This window comes from Pleurodeles waltl, chromosome 8 (assembly GCF_031143425.1).
Source record: "Pleurodeles waltl isolate 20211129_DDA chromosome 8, aPleWal1.hap1.20221129, whole genome shotgun sequence".
Taxonomy (NCBI): Eukaryota; Metazoa; Chordata; class Amphibia; order Caudata; family Salamandridae; genus Pleurodeles; species Pleurodeles waltl.
Window position 1 is genome coordinate 1,250,266,579 of NC_090447.1, and position 20,439 is coordinate 1,250,287,017.

The 20,439-nt window shown below is 38.3% G+C and overlaps 1 protein-coding gene across 3 annotated transcripts in view; it reads right to left on the reverse strand.

Moving 5' to 3' along the window:
* The window catches only part of BRCA2 (BRCA2 DNA repair associated), a 584,634-nt gene that overhangs the window by 370,505 nt on the left and 193,690 nt on the right, over positions 1-20,439 (reverse strand). For all 3 annotated transcript variants that reach the window (XM_069205562.1, XM_069205563.1, XM_069205564.1), the window contains 3 exons: positions 11,629-18,519; positions 11,181-11,279; positions 4,391-4,460 (listed from right to left, as the gene is read on the reverse strand). In XM_069205562.1, the coding sequence (XP_069061663.1) occupies positions 4,391-4,460; positions 11,181-11,279; positions 11,629-18,519 (7,060 nt within the window). The remainder of the gene's footprint in view (positions 1-4,390; positions 4,461-11,180; positions 11,280-11,628; positions 18,520-20,439) is intronic.

Sequence of the window (20,439 nt, forward strand, 5' to 3'; positions counted from 1 at the left end):
ATACAAGAACCCCCGATTTAAGACTCTCCTATCAAGGACAAAGCTGAAACTTCAACTATGCTGGAAGCCATTAAAAAAAAAAACGAATGCTGTAAACGACATTGCGCAGAGCGCCAAGACTAACACTGACCTCGTTCGGGTTGAAGTAGCAGATTTAAAGAAATATATTAAATATCTGAATGATAGACTCACAAATGCGGGCAAGGATCGCAATAATGTTCACATTAAGTAAAGACTGAATGCGTAGTAGCCTCTCTAAAACGGGACACCACTGACCTGGAAGATCATAATAGAAGAAGTAATCTTAGGATATTTGGCCTCCCTGAGGGAGCAGAAGAACTTCCTAGTCAATGATAACCTTTTGGGAAAAACGATTCCTTCAATGCTGAACATTACTTTCACCGAAGACTTTATACTGGACTGCGCACATCAGATTCCCATTGTTAAACCTAAGAACTCCACCTTACGGTGTCTAATTATTTTCAAACCCTTGCGTCAACAGCACTCAGAGTATCTTGACTCACATGAGGAAAGTTAATCCGCTAACCTAGAAAGTAGGGAAAATCTTGATAACACAGGACTTTTCTAGGGATACAGTCCTTAGGGGAAACAATTTGTGGCCTATGGAAAACACTAACAGAAAGATAAATGTAAGACTCCTTTGTGGGCCCTTCAAAATTTTTAATAATACACAAGGGTAAAACTATGATCTTAACCTAATCTTCATAGCTGAGCTCCTTCCTTGAAAACACTGTTAAAACAAGTATGGATGATAACAATGCTGCCTCTGGCTCCTCTCTACTCCAACCTGAGATGGACCTGGTATTGCACTTGTCTCCTTTTTTTAACTGTAGTCACTCCAAGGTCTTCCTAGGCTTTCTATGCTGTTCTCTATGGCTTGCCTCACTGACTCCAGGGCTCATTATTATATGGTTCGAATTGCCCTGAAAGTTAACAGGTGTTGTTGATAACGTTGTATGTGTGCATTGTTAAGTTTATTTGCCAATTCTTTGCTTCCTCGTTGTTTGAACGGCTAATCTTTAGTTTGTTAATTGGTCATTACTGCCTGTTGTATATCAATAGCTCACTGTTATATTGGTTACTTTTCACAACATATGTTGACGTCTTCAATGCCTTTATTGCCATGAGGTTGTGCAACACCTCCTGTTATCTTATAATCGCTGCCTGACTCCATACATTCTGGTTTATAAATATGTCCACCAATCACTATTGCCACACATGACTTTATGCTTAGCTGAAGTAGCGGGGTTGACCACTGCGTGGTTCCCACAAAGTCCTGAGTAAACCTTCACTCATGGGACTCTGCTTACAACACCTGGGAGAATTGTTTTCCCTACTTTTCTTTTACTAGTATTGTATACTCTGTCAAAGTCTCCTGACTTTCTTCCTTGTATCCTAACGTTAATCATTTAGTCGATTTTTCAACTCAATATGCACATCACAGTATACTTTTTGGTCCAATTCTCTGATTACAAACCAGATCATGACCATTGACAAAACAAACACTATTCATCTGTTAAAGGTAACCTGCCCAATAACAGGAGTCTGAATAATCCAGTAAAATGTAGGAAAATCTTGGAATACTGTAACAGACTTAAAGGAGATATAATATTCCTCCAGGAGACAAAAATTTGGTACAAGGAATGCTTATCCATGAGCTGTGCTGGAATATCTGATTAGTCATGCTCGACAGAAATATAAAAAAAGAATGGTACAATCATGCTTATTTCGAAAGCCTCTAAACTGTCAATCATCAATGAAGGTAGCTTGTCGATTCCCTACTTGCAACAAGATGACACTGAACAGTATGCTGTAAACGTACCTGCGTCCAACATTGATGAGCCACGATTAGGGTCTCATCTGACTGTAAAGCAGGCTAGTTTACCTCACAAGGCTCACCCTGCCATGCGCCCGCACACAGTACTTGTCATTTCATTTCAGATGTTGCAGTGTTGTTATCAATGATGTCACAGAATATGTCATGAGAAAAGTAATATTTTAGATAATTAGCAGTGCATGGTGAGGGTGCGAGTTATATTTACTTTGGCCACAAGTTTCATATTTGAGATAACTATAACTGGTGAATTTAAGTAGTTTTGTTCATTTAAAACAGTATGTTTTAACTGACATTTTCAGATAACCTTTGTTTTTTCAGTCATAATTCTTTAAAGTGAAGAAAGGTGTCCGTTGCCATGTGAGTTGGGAGGGTTGGCGGACACCTACACCACCAATGCGCATAGCCTTTGGACCTGCACACTATGGGGTTGGGCACAGACCCTGCACCCCAAATGTACCTTTCAACTGTCAAGATAGCTCTAAACTTTAACCTCTTCATCCCCAGGCTTGAACACCTTTTAAACAATAATTTCTCGAACACTAATGAAGAGATTTACACACCTACTCAAGCAGATAACTTCCTTGAGTAAAGTTCTGCTTACACACCACGTTTAGTGTAAATCCATTGAGGGTTTTTAATCTTTTTTTGGAGGAGCAAAGATTCCTGTGGGAGATAAAACAAGAAATGTCACATGCCCTCTGCTTGACAGATCTGCACGAAACTTGCCATGAGCATGTACTTTTTGTTTTGGGAGGTTTCATGAAGATTCATTGAACGGCACCAATATTATTAAGTGAGCAAAAAAGATCCTCTTCAATTTAAACTCTGACCTAATCATAACTACACAGAAGGCCTGGCCCTGCACCCAACACAGCCGTGCACAGTGGGGGCGTTTATTATAGTTTGTATTGCATTCGCTAAACCGTATGTATCTGTACATTTTCAAGTGAATATAAAACATGCTACTGTCATAATACAAGCAGATCTAACATTTGTTACTACAATGCACAGATCTTCATTGCTCACACCACAAGCTAATGCAGTGAGAGGGTGTTCTGACTGCTTAAATACCTTTCTCTATAACTAATGCACATAAAAGAACTACATAAAATACCTATCTAAGCAGACAAAGTAATATATTATGTATTATCACTGTATTGAGAGAGAAGGAGTAACACGATCTACGCAAAGCTTCGCATATTGTGATTCATGGACCCTCCCAATGTTGAAAGGTATAATAAATAGCACATTCAATGAACATCTACATACATCCTATTTATATCCTATTCACATTTGTTATAGCTACAACCTTATACTGAGAGAGGGGAAACTGGAATGCTACTCAGACATCAGCATAACATTTAAGAATACATGTGAGGGCAAACTGTTCCCAGATAAATCTAGAGGGTCAAAACTCTCAGGTCAAAGCAGGCACATGCGATGTATGCTGAATTTAGCATTCAGAGCCAGACGTATGCTGAAATGTATGCCAGATGTATGCTGAAATTAAAAGAAAGCATAATGTTTTGAGGTTTTGGGGTTTATTATGTCATAAGAAACATCAGATTACTCTTTTCTTTTTTTTATGTTTGGTCATCATTTTAGTTTCTTTTATTAAGCAATGGCAAACATCAAATAGAATTAAAACTTCATTTTATGGTAATAACAAACCTGCTTTTCTGAACTAACAAACAAAAATGGCAATTTCATGAAGGGCAGAGGGGCAAGTATTATCTACTTCTAACTGTTGTGGTCAATCCATATCAGAAAAAAACGGAAAAAAAACAACTAGAGATATTTCATCCAAAAAGGGCTAAACTTGAGTCTTGTGAGAACTAAACAATACCTGTACAGTCCTTTGAATAGTTCACTTTCTCGTCTTTTGAAGCTGACTCTTATGGATATCTTTATACCAATTTCAAATATACAGTAGAGTGTAACAAAAGCACAGTAAAAATTACAAATGTTACAACCAAGCAGACATGCGGTGAGCAACACTACTGGTGTATACGTGTTGTATGGAAGGGACCACATGCTCAGGATACTAACTGACGCCCATGCACTTCTGTAAGGTACTGTGCACTATGGGCACTATTCTGTCAATAACAATATATGAGGCGCAAACCTCGTTGTACGTGGAGAGAGAAATAAACAAAACCCATCAATAACAACAACAAAGGCTGGAGGGGCAGTAGGTTACCTGCAGTGATGCATGGCAGGTAGCATAGCAGGGGGTTGGTATGGGCAACAGAGGCAGAGAAGGGAGTCTGAGAAACTTACATGCATATATGTGTGTATGCTCACAACCTTATTTGGTGAGGCCTTTGAGATCAGTAGGGCACATGTTCTGGTAGCTAAGCAACATACCAGATCACTTAACAAATATTTTCTCATGTACTCACAAAGGGAACTATATTTTTAGTTGTAGACAACCTATTTCCTTGTCATATTATGAGAACATATTGTGCTTTTTTCTTAAATGTCCATGTTCCCAAATTAAAACACCTCCAACTTAATCATGTTCTTTCTTACCTGGGAGGTCTACAGCTTACAGGCTTCAATGCAACATTGTATAAAAACTTTCGTCTATCTCTTGAAGCATCTAAACATAAAGAAAGCAATTCAAGCACATGTAAACTATAGGATTTAGAAGTAAACGACAAACAATGTGTAGTACGAGTAATATTTTTGAAAGCATTTTAGCTGATAACAAAAGCACAGAGGATTTCATAGGAAATTATTTTCACCCCAGATAAAAGAGCTCATGATCCATACCCCCCCCACCTCATGATCCCACAGACCACCCCAAACCAACTTATCATAGGTGGACCTCACTCACATCGATAACCATCTATCCTCTGAATATTTCAAGGTATGCAACAAAGAACTTGACACAGAATACTACGAGAATTACCAGAACACTTGTTGCAGACCACTCCTTTTGCAGTAAAAAAAGGAAAACTGACTACCCATTCTTCGCACAAGAGACATTTATCTAGTCCAATGTTTTGGTTAATCTGCTACACATTAGAATAATCTAAAACCCATATGGTAAGAAGTTCACCATATCGGACTCCAACAGCCTAAAGAGAAATTAACATTTTGTTAAACCATAACTGCAACATGAAGGTACGGGGCATCTGATACTAATCTCCAATGTTAATACACACTTTAGAATGCTTGAGTGTTAAGAAAAAACTATCACTAACTAATCAGATGTCCTCTCAAACACAAAGGGCAATAGGAATTATCTGTTCCAGTTTCAGCTCAGTCAACGTATTCCACAAATCACCCCACTTTTAAAGGATTATGAAGCCTACATCTCCTATCCTGAATCCCAACCTTACCCATTTACATACTATAGCTAACATTGCTTATACATCTTACTGTCACATCACCCATTCCCTCCTAAGCACTCTCTCCTTACCTAAATCAAACAAAGCCAGGCATGACCATAACTACTTAAAATCACTGTAAGATACAACAGATATGCATCTGTCTGAAGTATGAGTACCCTCCTCTGACCTTCCACGCACAAATTCCTCAATAGCCAAACACAAGTGTTCTTTAATGCTGACTGAGCCAAAATACACACACTGAGAGGAGTTAAAAAGATTCTGTGGAATGCACCTCTTAATCTGCAAAAAGACATTTATTATATCTTTTGGAAAGGCTCGTGTAAGAAGGCCTGTATAGCCGGAAGTGTACTTTTAAAATATGCAGCAATGAAGTAAGACCATGTACAAAGAATCATCAATCTATAAACAGCAAATATATACATGCAAGGATACAAACACCTATACTGATATATTCATACACAATGCAAAGCAAATAATTAATAAATATGCATCACCGTAGGGCCTGTCTGGTGCTTCATCTTTCTACTGCCAGCAAGTCGTTGACCCTGGTTCGACCGCAAAGAGAAAGAGAGATCTCTACCCTCACCGGAAATATATCAGACATTCAACGGCTAAATCCTGATTGAGGTCTCTGAATCTCCCACTGTCGACCTGGGTCTCTTATAGACCTTAAACAAACGAGGAAAGAGCTTTCTGGAAAAAACCCTCCCGCTCTGTAAGAACTATTAAAAAATGCTGACTATTTTAGGTAAGCTTTGAAAGAAACACGTTGGAACTTGGCCAAAATCCCAACGGGTCTTTCCCAAAACTAAACCGTTCCCTGCTGTACCATAAACATAATTCTTATCTTGCTGACTGATTCCTCCATGTTATGTACTAGCCCTTCGGTGAGAAAAGAACACGCAGAATAGAAAACATGTTGCATAACATGTTTTGTACTGAAAACTACTTGCACCTTTAACGTGGCAGTGAAGCTAAGGCTAAGCTGAATACAAAATGGAGTCTGTAACTGGTGACTACTAATGTGATGGTGGACAGCTAAGCCAAGTGCAAAGTGATGCGACACGAAGTCAGTGATCAAAACACAAATATCACTACAACAAGCATTGTGCAAAATTTAAATCCAAGACCCATAAAAAATTCTCTGCACCCATATGGCAACTACAGTCCATAAACCAACCTTGAAACCAAAAGAACCTATCTAATGCTACAAGACGTTTTAGATTACCTACAGATTATCAAGATCAAGCTCTCTAAAACTCTAAGACGTTCCCTTGTGGCTTAATACGTAACAATTAGTTCAAGCTCCAGAAGATCTATACAACAAATAACAATGGCTCATATCCAAGTATCCCTACTGAGATATTAACATCTTCCGCATCAACATTCTATAATCCCTCAAGAGCCTCCCACCCAACTGTTTAGGGTCCAAAAACAGACACAAAATCGAAGAAATAATCCACAATAATCATCATGATTATTCCTAACAAACTTGGCATAATGGCTCACAGGTGATAATAGACCTTCTGACCATCCTCCCCATGCACTGACTATTGAATATTGTACTTAGTTCAAGAAGGAAAAAAAGAAGCATAGTACTCATCCATATAAGTCTTATTCAATGCAAATCTCGAAAATGCGAGCAATCATTCACATTTCTTTTAGTGAAAATAAAATTGACAGACATGAATCATCTTACATACCACCCCATGAAAAACGGCATTCTTTTCTTAGAAAAAAACCAATGCAATCTATTTTATAAAAAGGAATACTGTCTCCTATAAATGCTGTTTCTCACAATTTCTTTTTATGGAACTTTTGCCTATAATGGTAAGACAAGAACTTGGCAACTATTGAACTTCCCTCCTTTTATGTCCACCCATGTAAAGGATGCAATCACAAGACTAATTACCAAAGAAGGTATTATTAAAACTGAGATCGCAATTACCGTTGATTGCTCTTATCAATACCTGGTCCTCTTCTCTCTCCTCCTCTCTAAAACACCGGTCAAGGGATGACCACAAAGTTCAAAAGAACAAGAGATTAAAATATTGAAACTAACTCCCTTGCAGCATAATTGTCCTCGCAATGTGATAAAGATCTAAACGTATCTTGAATGGACTGACTGACAGATTAACACAACAAAACTCTGCCTAGGACCACTGATGAATTGGTACTGCGGAAATGTAAGAGACAAAAAACAAAGAACGTAAAAATGGTTCTGAAATGATCTGAATGAAGAAAGAAGAGCTCTGAGATCTTTTAAATGTGTCTGGTGATAAAACTCCTCTCAAGCAAACCTGCAAAGACTACATAGAGGGAAGCATCCCGAACCACGACTCCTGAAGAATGAAGTTGTGAACAACAAAAGCAGAACAACACTTACATTAACCACGACTTCCTTCTTTTGTGCCTTAACCACCCATGTGCAGAACAACGTACATGTGTGGTTAAGGCACAGAAGAAGGGAGTCGGCTTCTGAGGAGGACGCGGTTAGGTAAGCGGGGCTGGGGCTATTTTAGAGGCAGGGGGGTTCGAGGTATTTTTAGTTTTTAGGGACGGGTGGGAGGTCGGGATAGTTTAGGTTTTGGGAGTGTGGGGGGGCGCAGTAGGTTTAGGGGTGGGGTCAGGCTATTTTTAGTTTTTAGGGGTAGGGGTGGGGGGGGTCGGGGTAGTATAGGTTTTGGGGGTGTGGGCTTGCGGTAGTTTTAGGGGCAGGGGTGGGGGGGTTGGGGTATTTTTAGTTTTTAGGGGCGGGATGGGGGGTCTGGGTAGTTTAGGTTTTAGGAGGGTTAGGGGGTCACAGTAGTTTTAGGGGTGGGGTGGCAGGGTCGGGATATTTGTAGTTTTTAGGGGGGTGGAGGGTCACAGTAGGTTTAGGGGCGGGGTGGGAGATCAGGGACTTTTTAGTTTTTAGGGGCTGGTGGTCAGAGTAGTTTAGGTTTTAGGGAGGTAGGGGGTTCCCGGTATTTTTAGTTTTTAGGGGTAGTTTTAGGGGCGGGGGTCGGGTAGTTTAGGTTTTATGGGCTGAGGTGGGGGTTAAGGTACTTAAGGTTTTAGGGGGGTGGGGTCACGGTAGTTTTAGTGGCGGGTGGGGGTATTTTTAGTTTTTAGGGGCATGTGGGGGAGTTACAGTAGTTTAGGTTTTGGGGGTGAGGGCGTCACTGTAGTGTTAGGGGCGGAAGTGGTGGGTCAGGGTATTCGTTTTTAGGGCTGGTTTTAGGGGTGGGGTTCGTGGGTGGGTAGTTTAGCTTTTAGGGGGGTCACAGTAGCTTTAGGGGCGGGGTGGGGGTCAGGGAATTTTTTGTTTTTAGGGGCGGGTTGGGGGTAGTTTAAGTTTGGGGGGGGATGGGGGGTTGTGGTAGTTTTGGGGACGGGCGGGGGGTTGGGGTATTTTCAGTTTTTAGGGGGTGGAGGGTCACAGTAGTTTTAGGGGCAGAGGTAGTTTAAGTTTTAGGGATGGGGTGTTGGGGTGGGGGGGTGGTCACATGCTGGAGCCACGCATGCCGTTCCATGCATGCCTTTACCAGGAATGCCTTTACAACAAAAAAATCACTGTTAAGGCATTCATGGTAAAGGCATTCGTGGTAACAACGTGGTTGTTATTCTGACTTTGTTGATTAGGAAAGCGTGGTTACATCATTCGTGGTTCCGACATATATTCCTGCTAATAACCATCTAATAATTATTTCAAGTTTGTCAAATAACACTCTGAACATCACTAATGAAAGATGTCAAGAATTCTCATGATTCTTTATAAGCATGAAGGGACACCTCTTTGGTCTACAGTGGCCCTTTTACCTCAAACAAGGTAAACATGTTGAATCCTGTTTCAGTTTTGTGCTGGGCCAATTGACAAAAAACATATGCGCATTGTTCAGAAATCCAGAGACCTTGATCTTTCATCCGTCTAGATATGCTAGGCACATTTATGGAAGCAATTGGCAAAACTTTTTTTATTGTTTAAAATTAAGTCTTACAGTTTTTTTGGGAGGTCATGACAGCGTCTCTTTAAAGCAAAAGTATTCCTAATTCCCAACTAACACTTGATATGGTTTCCTGATTTGGCATTCCATGCAGGGCATAAACTAGATAGCTGGTATTGCTTACTGTTACAACAAATGCTTCTTGCCCTGATGTTGCACGGCATACTAATCTTCAAATGATTTGTAAAATGATTATGCAATGAATGTGAGCCATTGGCAATTGCATCTTCACCATAATCTCTTAATTGAGCGGGGTGTGGAAAATCCTTCTGGATTTCCACTTGAATCTCTTGTGATGCGATTTAGAAAGTGTGCTAACACAATCTAGATAATATTTCATGTGCTTTTGTTCCTTGGGACAGCTTTTAGATTCAATGAATTCAACCCATTTCATATGTGCTAGATTACTTAAGTAATATAAAAGTGTAATTAATTACATCTGTATAAATAACCATCGACTAATTGTGGTTCTTAACCTCTGGAAATTGAAGCTAAATTAAGCAAGCTTCTATCTTTCCCTATTTTTTTCCTTGATGTGCCCGATAGGTTGTGCTGGCCATTACCAGTAATGTGCTTATCCTTGAATAATCCATTCAGTTTTGCCAGAGCCTGGGAATCAGCATTACGATTAGGAGAAAAATAACCAGGAATGCCCCACAATCCTAAATTAATTTTCCTCCATTGGTAACATTCTTTCCCTTCTTAGCAGGTTATAACCAGATGTATTTTTTTAACAATTATAGCTGCTTACTTTCTACAGAGGCCATTCCATCCTTGGTTGGGACTGTGTGATGAACGCACAGGCTGCAACATTTGTTTATTAAGTCATCCTACAGTAATAAGGACAGGCAATTCTTTGTCGACAAGGCCAATTCACCAGTTGTGGTACCATTTCCCAGTCAGACTAGTCAAATAACCACCTTAGGTGGAGCAGGAAGCTGATGCACAATCTTAAGGGAGGTTTCCAAGTCAACTCCTTCCTTATTGGTTTCAGATGTGGGGATATTTAATGACCCAATCAATAATTGTTTAATTTTGTCAAATTCTCAATATAGCTACATGTCTAATTTAATATCTAATTTGGTGAAGTGCCAACCCAAGGAAGTGACAAAAGTAGCAAGATTTGCTGATAGGCTAGTCATGCACTTGAGGACACGGGGGCAATGCACTTTGGGGTTCGGGTTTCTAGGTCAATCCGGTGCACAGGAAGAAGCTTGAGGCATGTTATGAAAATTATTACCAAATAATGTTTGAGACACGCCCTTTCCAGAGTCACCCATCAAAACATTCACAACCTCCGCTTACCTTCTGCCTTGAATTGGCTCCTAGTGATGGCCCTCAAAGTACTACAGCACACTAATCACACTTTGTCCAGATGGCCTAATTTATATCTGTGATGAAGACGTTTGCCTTTGAAGTGGACGCGTCAAGAGACACACTTCCTCTGTATCAAAGGTTGTAGGCCCCCGGTCGCCAGTAAACCAACCTGCTAAACACCAAAGCTGTCAGGAAGATATGATTAGATTCCATTGACTCTATGGGGTACCAATCCTCTCCAGGCATTAAAACATCAAACATTTTTGAAAAATGATACACAAGAGTTTTAAAGTGCAAGGTCAAGCAGCAGCAAAAGTTAATCAGTTTGTTCCCGAGTAGACAAAAGAGTGTCCGCAGACTATTTCCCCATTAATGTCTTTTGACTTGGTTTTGGCGCTATGATCAACTAATGGCCCTTCTTCAGGGATACTTTCCATCCCTGGAAAAATGGGGTAAATGGCCATATTCTTTATGTCAAAACACTCAATAGAATAAGAATGATAAATAAGCAACAAGCATTTTCACCCTCAATAACCCTTTTATTACTGAACCTTTGCACACCAAATATATTAGAAAGGGTTCATTACAAGTGAGACTAGAGATAAGTATGCAAACATGTGAGAGATGACATCTACAAAAAAAAAAAGCAAAATTCAATACCATCAGGTGAGCTTGTCATAGCCTTAAATGAAGATGATCTGTTTGTCTCCATTGTTCTGTCAAATTCAGGCAGTAACCGTCTTTTGATTGGTGGCTCACCTAAAAACAGACATAATTTAGCTAGAAGTTGCATGTGTATTCTTTTAATTCAAATAAATCATGTCATTTTTATTACAAATCATGAGAAGGCAGAACTCTAAAAGAAAATGCTACAGAAGTAAAATACAACTAATGCTAGTTTAAAATAATCTTGCTGGATGCCCAGAATATAGCCACATCAATATTAAAATACTCAATTTTGGCCGCATGGTACTATGGTTACACTTTGGAAAAAGCATTCCTATCTTTATAACAAAAACACGCTGTAGAAAATTACAGTTTGGAAGTGGCACATTTTAAATTTCACATGAACTTGTTTATAGCATGGAATTACATTGCTAGCACATACCAAATAAGAAGCCATCTTCTGTTCTCAGTCTTTTACCATGCTGCTTGTTTTCTTCTTCTGTCGATTGGCATGTTACCCCATCAAATATCATAGAGTTTTCTGTAAGCTCACCATCTTCCATGAAAGCTCTGGCACTCTCTACTGCTTCTTTTTCCTGATAAACTTCTGGAGCTCTCACAAAGGAAGCTAAAGAGGCATTTTGATTTTCTGCAGTTGTTTCCGATGTTTGCTGTAGTCTGATATGAACAGTGGGCTTATTGTAAGTTGACAAATCATGTTCTAACGCCATGGGTACACTTTCTTCACTCTGAACAAACCTTTCTGGCATTTCAGAAGACTGAATAGTTTTTGAAGAGTTTTGCATGCGCTTTTCTACTTGGGTAATCTGGAGGGGGATAGCAGTTCTTTTTTTCACTGATACTTCTTTACGTTGAGGTAAGCTGCACATGTATGTTTTTATTGGTGGACCAGGTTTCAGTTGTTCACTAAGTGAATCATACTCAATGCTGCTGAGGTTATCACATTCTTTAAACATACTTTTGACTTTTTCCAGAGTGCCTTCTGAAACCAAAACTTGCTTTCCACTTGCTGTATTAAATCCACAGTTAGTCTTTGAATGTACTAGATTTTTAGGAACTGCACTATCCTGTATTGCTGCTTGCTCAACATTTGTATTAAACGCAATGTCTTTTCTTCCAAACACTGTATTATCTTCTGTACATTGGGACTTCATCATAAATATGTCCTTGTTATCTGCTTTTGAGTTATTATTTTCATTTTCAATTTCCATAAAAAGTTGTCTCGCTTTCCTTAAGGAATCTTCGGAAAGTTGCACGGCTTTGCCACTTGCTGTATTAAAACCCCCAGCAAAATTCCCTATACAAGTGGACTTGTCCTGACATTTAACAACACAGTTATCAGCAAATGAAAAACTAGATGACTGCACAGAGTTCTCGGTTTCCAGGTCAGAAGATGTCCATTTGACATGCTTTAGAGCTTTTTTTAGTACACCAACTTGTTTACCTTTGGCAGTAGAAAGAGGAAACTCATCTGAACTTCTGGTGTCTTTCTCCTCAATATGCATATCATTTGCATTCAACGTATTGCCTTTTCTTGCATGCACTGATTTATCATTATCTTCTTTGAACGGAAATTTCAAAGTAAACTCACTTTTGTCAAACGGTGGTGAACTACTTTCAATTTCCGAAAACAGTTGTCTGGCTTTCTTTAAGTAATCCTCAGAAAGCTGCACAGGTTTTCCACTTGCTGTACTAAAAAAACCTGGCTGTTCTAAAGCAGTATCCACTTTGTAAGTAGACTTGTCCAGACCTTTAGAAACATAGCTTTCGACTGCCTGAACACCGTAGGTGTGTAACTTGTTATCAGTTCCTGTGTCTGCAAATGTCACTCTGACATGCTTTAGAGAGGTTTCTTGTACACACACTTGTTTCCCTTTGGCAGTGGAAAACGGACACCTAATTGAGCTTCTAGAGTGATGTTCCTCAACAGGCATGTTGTTAATATTTAATTCACTATCCTTTTCTGCATACATTGTTGATCCTTCTTCACACAAAGGTTTCAATGACAACATATCTTTGTCATTCACTGGTGAACTGCTTTCAATTTCCAAAAAGAGTTGTTTGGCTTTGTTTAATGATTTCTCAGATAGCTGCACAGGCTTTCCACTTGCTGTACTAAACAGCCCTGTTTTTTGTATAGTATTATCTGAAGGGACAAAATCTACTTTAGAAGTGAGCTTGTCATAACGGTTAGAAACAGAGTTATCAGCTGACTGAAAACCATACGTTTGTAAGGAATTCTCAGTCTTCATGTCTGAAAATGTCATTGTTACACGCTTTAGGCCTTTTTCTTGTACACAATCTTCTTTCCCTTTGTTAACAGAAAAAGGACACTCGTTTGATTTTTTGTTGCGCTTGTCTTTACTAGGAAGACTATTTGGTAACATAAAGCTCTGAGCTGCATCTGCAGCTGACTTGGAACAAGGAACGGGAGCTTCAGCTTGAGTTACCAAGGACATAGAATTAATATTTGGTAGAATAAATTCATCACTTTTACAAACGTCCTGAAATAACTGCTTGGCTTTCTTCAAAGAATCATCTGATACACTGACTTTTTTACCAGCTGCCGTGGTGAAAGCGATTCCTTTTAGACTTTTGATCTTGGACTCCCCACTACTAATTATTGATTCTCTTTCCTTCACATTGATTTCTAAAAAGGAATCACCATTTGTAAGATTGGGAGTATCCAGGCAATTGTTTTCAATGTTTTCATCAAACCATAGTTTAGCCTGGCATGTGTCTTTTGAATTAGTATTACTTTCATCCCCAATTATTATGGTCTTCATCTTCTGTTCTTGCAAAATAGTACTGTATTCTGCTTTTACACTATCTGCATTACTGCTGGAATCATTACAATTATTAAAATCATAAACTTGTTTTGAATCTAGATTTTCTGTTATTTCACTTACATTCATAATTTTATTAAATTCATATTTTCTTGTGTTTAAAGCAGTTATGTTAGCAGGGTACTCTACTAGAACATCTTGCACTTTTGGAACTGTAATACTAGTGTTGAGGGCAACACCCAAAACATTTTTTGAAATATCATTTTGAGCTATTCCAGCAAAATCACTTTTAACAAAAAGGTCCTTTCCTGTTTGAATGGCAGATTCACTGAAATGTATTGGTTTACCCTGTTTGGAGCAAAATCCTAAAGAGGAATCAGTGAGGTGCATAGCAGATTTCGCTATGTGGTGGATATCAGAATTTTCTGATCTACTGACTAGAGGATTTGATACTTCCACATCAAGAGAATTTGTTTCATAAAAGTCTCTCTGTGAGGGTTCTTTAGTTGGATCGTCAATATTCTGTTCTATAGTAGATACATATTTCATATACGCAGGCTGTTTTCTGCTCTCATTACATTTAAATGAGGCATCTAAACAATATTTTTCGGGCAGTGACCTTTCAAGTATCTCATCAATTCCAACCAGTGGATCAGATTTTTCCATTTTATTAGAACTTGTAGTAACCTCATCTTCCATATCTACCAGTGATGTTTCTTCCAAACAAATATGTTTTATGTTATCCAGTGATGCGTCTGGAACTATTAACTTTTTTCCACTAACAGTATGAAAACCTTTCATGCTTCCTTCAGGAAGTTTGATGCTAGAAGTGCAGGGATCAATAATTATCACTGTATTTTTTGAATCTGAAAATTCTGTTTTTTGCACAGCTGAGTTTTGTAGTAGAGATGCAGTTTTATTTAGGTCAGTGTCTCTCCTGTGCATGACATTTTCTACCAATGGCTCAGCTACTAATAAAGGGCCAGAACATTCTTCCTGAAATATAATGTGTGCTTTATCCAAAGACTTTTTAGATACCAAAATATTTCTGCCACCAGCAGTTTGAAAGCCCCCAGGAACACAGCTGGTGATTTCATTTACCTCTTTGACAAGAAGCTCATGACCCCAACTTCCATCACTGGAACGGTTAAATGTATTAACATTCTCTAATGTAGCAACTTGGTTTAACTCTACTGAATGCTGTGAGATTCCCTGTTGTAAATCATAGTTATGCTGCTCACCCTTTGAAGAACCCCCATTTTCTGTCTGTCTGATATTTGTAGCTATATGTTCAGTGTCCCATATACAAATACCCTTGTCAATATTATAAACAAAGTCACTGTCAATACTGTTGTGTTTGTGCTGATCTTCTGTAATTATCCTCTCGCAATTATTCATGTTGGGTTTTGAGATATTTTTATTCAGCATGATCCAACCATCAGACTTTCTCTTAGATGAGTATGTGTCACAATGGTTACCTGGCTGAAAACCACAAGTAGCTTTATCAGTTCTAGTATAGACATCTCTCTTTACATTTATTTCTAGGCATTCTCTTTCCTCACCAGCACCTAGCATGTCACTGGATAATTTTCCAGCACTGAGTTTAACATCATGATCAAAGTCAATCTTTTTGTCAGTAGCTAACGTAAAGATCTCTAAGCTGGTCAAAATGTCTTTCGGCACAGCATGTAAAGGGGCAAGGACACACTGATCTGCAATATTAAATTCTGGGTTTTCAAATGCCTTATATTCTAAATCTACAGCCTCATTTTTTAAATTGTGAGTCACTGCAGAGCTTTTTTGTAGGTTTGGCATCCCAGATGGTTGTTTTGTATCAACTAACTGAACTTCAGTATCAAAGCTATCATTGAAATCCACATCTTTCCACATATCAGAATTGTTTAGTTGAGTTATTTCACATGCAGTCAGAGACAATGGTTTTGTATCACTTGTTATTGCATTGCTTGTTTTTTTGAGCTGTGTAAACTCAAACTGGCTATAATTTTCTTCTAACATATGGGAAAGTTCTGTAATTTCTGCTTTTTGGCTCTCTGTCAAACTCTGGCTGGGCTGATATAAAGGTCGGGTTGGGAAATCTTGAATAATGTGTCCAATATCAGAATAACTCTCTGCGTTAATAAAAGCATGGCCCTTTGGCTCCACTATCCCCAAAACACATGATTCATTAATGGTACTCTCTCGAAGAGGAGAGGTTGCTAGTGTTTGCTGCACACTCAATATTGAAATGTTTTCCTCTACATGTTGACCAAGGGTATTTTGGAAATTGTCTTCAAGTTCTTTGAACATCATCTTGCCTTTTTCTACTTGATTTTCCGACAACTGTATCCATTTGTTGGATGCAGTTTTGAAGCCACAAAAAGACAAATTCTTGTTGGTCTCATTTAAAACAGGGAACATGTTTGATTTTTTGGCAAACCCTGCACTTTTAGATTCTTCCCCGTTACACGGATTTTGAGGTTCGTTGAACAGAATGTCTTTGTTAGTAAGAAGGTCACATGTCTTTGTTTGCATAATAGATTCAGTTGTAGAGAAACAAGACCGCAAGTTTGATTTAGATCCTATAAAGTCCATTTCACCATCATCTGACCTTATCTCCCCATTGAGGTACTGTTCTTCTATTTCTTGGATGAATATTTTATCCTTTTTTTGTATGTTTCCTGAATCATGCTGTAGTTGATGGTAGACAGTTTTCAAATCACCAAATGAAACAATTCTTCTACCTTCAGAGATACATTTTTTGTTTTCACTCTTTATGCTTCTTTCAAAATCTTTTTGACCGACTTGGAACTGTATTTTGGTTGGAGACTCTGATTTAATAAGCTTCTGGTTTGGACTCAATTCATTAAAAACAGGGAGTATGAGTGGATCATCTGTTTTGTCTTCAATGTGAATTTTTCCATTGTGGTAATGTTCTTCAATTTCTTGAAATGTCATTTTGTCCTTATGATTTTCTGAAATATTTGTCTTTTTCTTCGATGCTGTTTTAAATTCATCAATATGATCATTTAAAACAGATGTGTTAAAATCAGGTAAAAGGTGTGCCTCTCCCAATGTGTTTTCTTTTCCATTCTGAATTACTGTGTGATCATGATATTCAGACAAATGTATATTTTCACCAAAGACAGATAATACTTTGACATCTGGTTTAATGTCTTTATTTTCATTTAATTTGGCAGCAACATTGTGTTCTTCAATTTCTTGGAAACGCATATTGCCTTCTGGGATGTTTTCAGAGATGCCTGGTTGCTTAGTAGAATCTGTTCTGAATCTTTCCACAAGAAGATTTAACGCAGGTTGAGAGTCAGGTAAAATGTTTGTACCCGCAATAATGTCTACATTCTCACATTTGAGACCAGTGCAGCAATTTTCAAATTCATTGGACAGTTGTCTGCTTTTCTTAAGTCCATTTTTTGAGATTTTCAACTGGTTACCCAACAAGGGTTTAAATTCAACTGACGGAAGATCACTAGACATTGTATTACAAACTGAGGGAAAATGTGAATTACCCAGTGAATTGTGGTTTTCTTGCTTTTCTGTACAAAACTGCTCTTCAATTTCTTTGAACAACTTTTTGCCTTTTGTGGCATTGTTCATACTGATTTGAATTGGCCTATCAGATGCAGTTTTGAAGTCACCAACACTGACCTTACATGTAGATGCAAAGGGCACAAGGGTTCCTTGTGAATCAGTGCCTCCTAACTTCTTATTTTCTATTTCAGGGTTTGAAAATGAATCAGTCTGCCTTTTTTCTATATTTTCTGTACAGATAGCAATTGTCGTCTCACTTGCAGTTTGAAAAGACTCTGCATTACTTGCTTTCTCAGCAGTGATACACTCAGGCTGCTTAACCATCACAACTGAAAGCAAGTTCAGATACCGGTCTTTTTCTTTCTTTGGAAGGACAGAGACACATTTTGCCTTCTGCATAGGTGAAGGCAGGGGACATAATTCACAGTTTGTACCTGATGCCACTGTTTGTTTTAAAGCAAGATCAGAAATACAATTTTCTTCAGCTGATACAATTTGGCAAGACTTCTCTTCATCCTTGCTATCTTGAATAAGCATTATATTTGAATTACAGTTTTCTATAGTGTTGATTAACTCCATACTACCACAGCACATTTCAACATTAAATACCTCTTCAAAATAATCTTTCTGACAATCAAGTTCTGAATCCTTTCTGCAACCTGAAACTAAACTGGGGTTCTTTGCATGCTTAGCTGTATTATCCACACTGCTGGGTTGAATTCTCGAGCGTTTTGCTGCAAGGGGTGCAGCTGCAGCCAAAACCTTTCGTTTTATGCTTGAAACATTTCTATTTCTCGTTTCTATACATTTCGTCTGCTCAGAGACAGGTGACAAACCTAGCATTGCAGCAATTTGCAAAGTTGTTGTTTCACTTTTTATTTTATCATTGTTCTTGTAAAAGAGGTCATTTAGTTCAATATCATTTATGCAACATATCTCTTTTTCGGAGCATGCATCAAACTTTGAAGTTTCTGCATCTGAAAAAAAAGAGGAAAAGCTGAGCAAATGCAGTTTATTACACAGACTATACGCAAAAAATGCCAAATTATAATAGACTTGCTTAGTGCGTCAAATATGTGGCATGTGCACTTCTTATTACAACTTTGGGCTACCTTCTCTTTACATCTATTATGAATACACTGGTTGTTTATACTGCATTTTACAGGTGAATCGACTGCTACAGAATACTGAAGTCAAAATCAAAAAATGGTCACACCACTGTGTGAACACACAATGTGGGTAACAGAGACTATTATGATGCACAGATATTACATATCAAAGCTGCAGGCAGTCTATGTATATGTTTAATCACATTCTCAAAAAAATACTAAGGAACATGGTTCTTGATGTGTATGACAAGGCTCATATTGTAATGTATATTAAACAACTGAAAAACAACTTACATTAGTGAGGTAAGCCCAGGATTAGACATCTGATCAAAATAGGATCTTAATATGTGTGCCCGTGTGTACCATGAGTGTTTTAGAGCATCCTTTCAGGCCTAACAGATCAGCACAATAGGCTTTGGCCAGTTTAGGAATGAAAGCAGATGTTAATAACTTAAGCAGTGAATAAAGGAAACATGTTACAGAAATATGCCAAAAAATGCTGAGCTTTTGCTTTACACCCTTAAACCTGAAAGAAGGCCAATTACATGAATATTTTTTACACCATCATTTAACAATCTAAATATGACAAATGAGAATATTTCTGGGGGTCAAAAACAGCTGTCCTTTGTTACGGATTTTGTAGAGCAAAAACCTGAATTTCTCACATTTTGTTTTTTAATGGTTCATTTTGTACAAGTAAGGTAACTCATCGTCATGTGGAGCGGTCCTAACTACGTACACAGGAGGAATCACATCATTTAATTTGAAGCACTGTCTTTCAATCTAATGGACGAACATATTTTTGTACAGACAAAAACTGTACAGTTCTCTAGTGGTTGATTCTGGAGAAACCAAGACGCTAGAAGAATGCTGGCCTCAAATATGTCTTGAGAGTGGATGCCATTTTAAAGCATAAGGTAAATTCACAATCACTGTACTTAATACAGATTGTAATCTATACACTAACATTTTAGCTAATCAGATCAACATTGTGGGCCCCACCCGGAACTCATTGGATAAAACCGGTTTTATCAGAGGTCGAAGCCTGTTAAAAAATACTCAGTTTATTGTTGAATTTATCAATCTGATGTCAACAGGCTCTATCCCAGTGGCTTTAATCCTATTGGAAGGAGAAAGGGCATTTTACCTCGTGAGTTGGAAGTGTTTAGTCCATACTACAGGTAAGTTCCCAGTTCAATTTCAATTTACAAGGCCAATCCAAGCCTTACACCAGGGCGCAAGGGCCCAACTGGTTAACAATTAGCAGAACTATTGGTTTAGGCCCTACGTCAAAATAGACCTGTTTCAACACCTATATCGGGCTATACGCAGATGATGTTGTGTTGTATTTATCCCCACATTGGATAATATAAATATGGCCCTACAATTAATAACAGCTTTTACTGCTCTGGAGGGTTGTAAGATAAATGAGACGAGACAGAATGTTTACTTTTCAGCATCTCCACAGAAGCTATTCCTTCTGTTCTGAAAAGAACTAAAGAATGGTCACAAAGAGAAATTTAGGGATATATTTTACAGATGGACAGTGAGTTTTTTCAGGATAACTATAACCCAGTCCTGAAGAAAGCAGTTAACATTTTGGATACTCTTGTTAATTGGTAGCCTTGCACTCATTAAGATGTCAACTCTTTCTTTGTTTCGGTTTCTTTCTGTTGCCGTCTCCTACAAACTATATAATTCTTGTTTTGTTAAACTGGACCAGATGTTGAATGTCTGTGTGGGCAAGAGTGGGATGGGACTCCCAGATTTACAAAGTTATTATTTGGT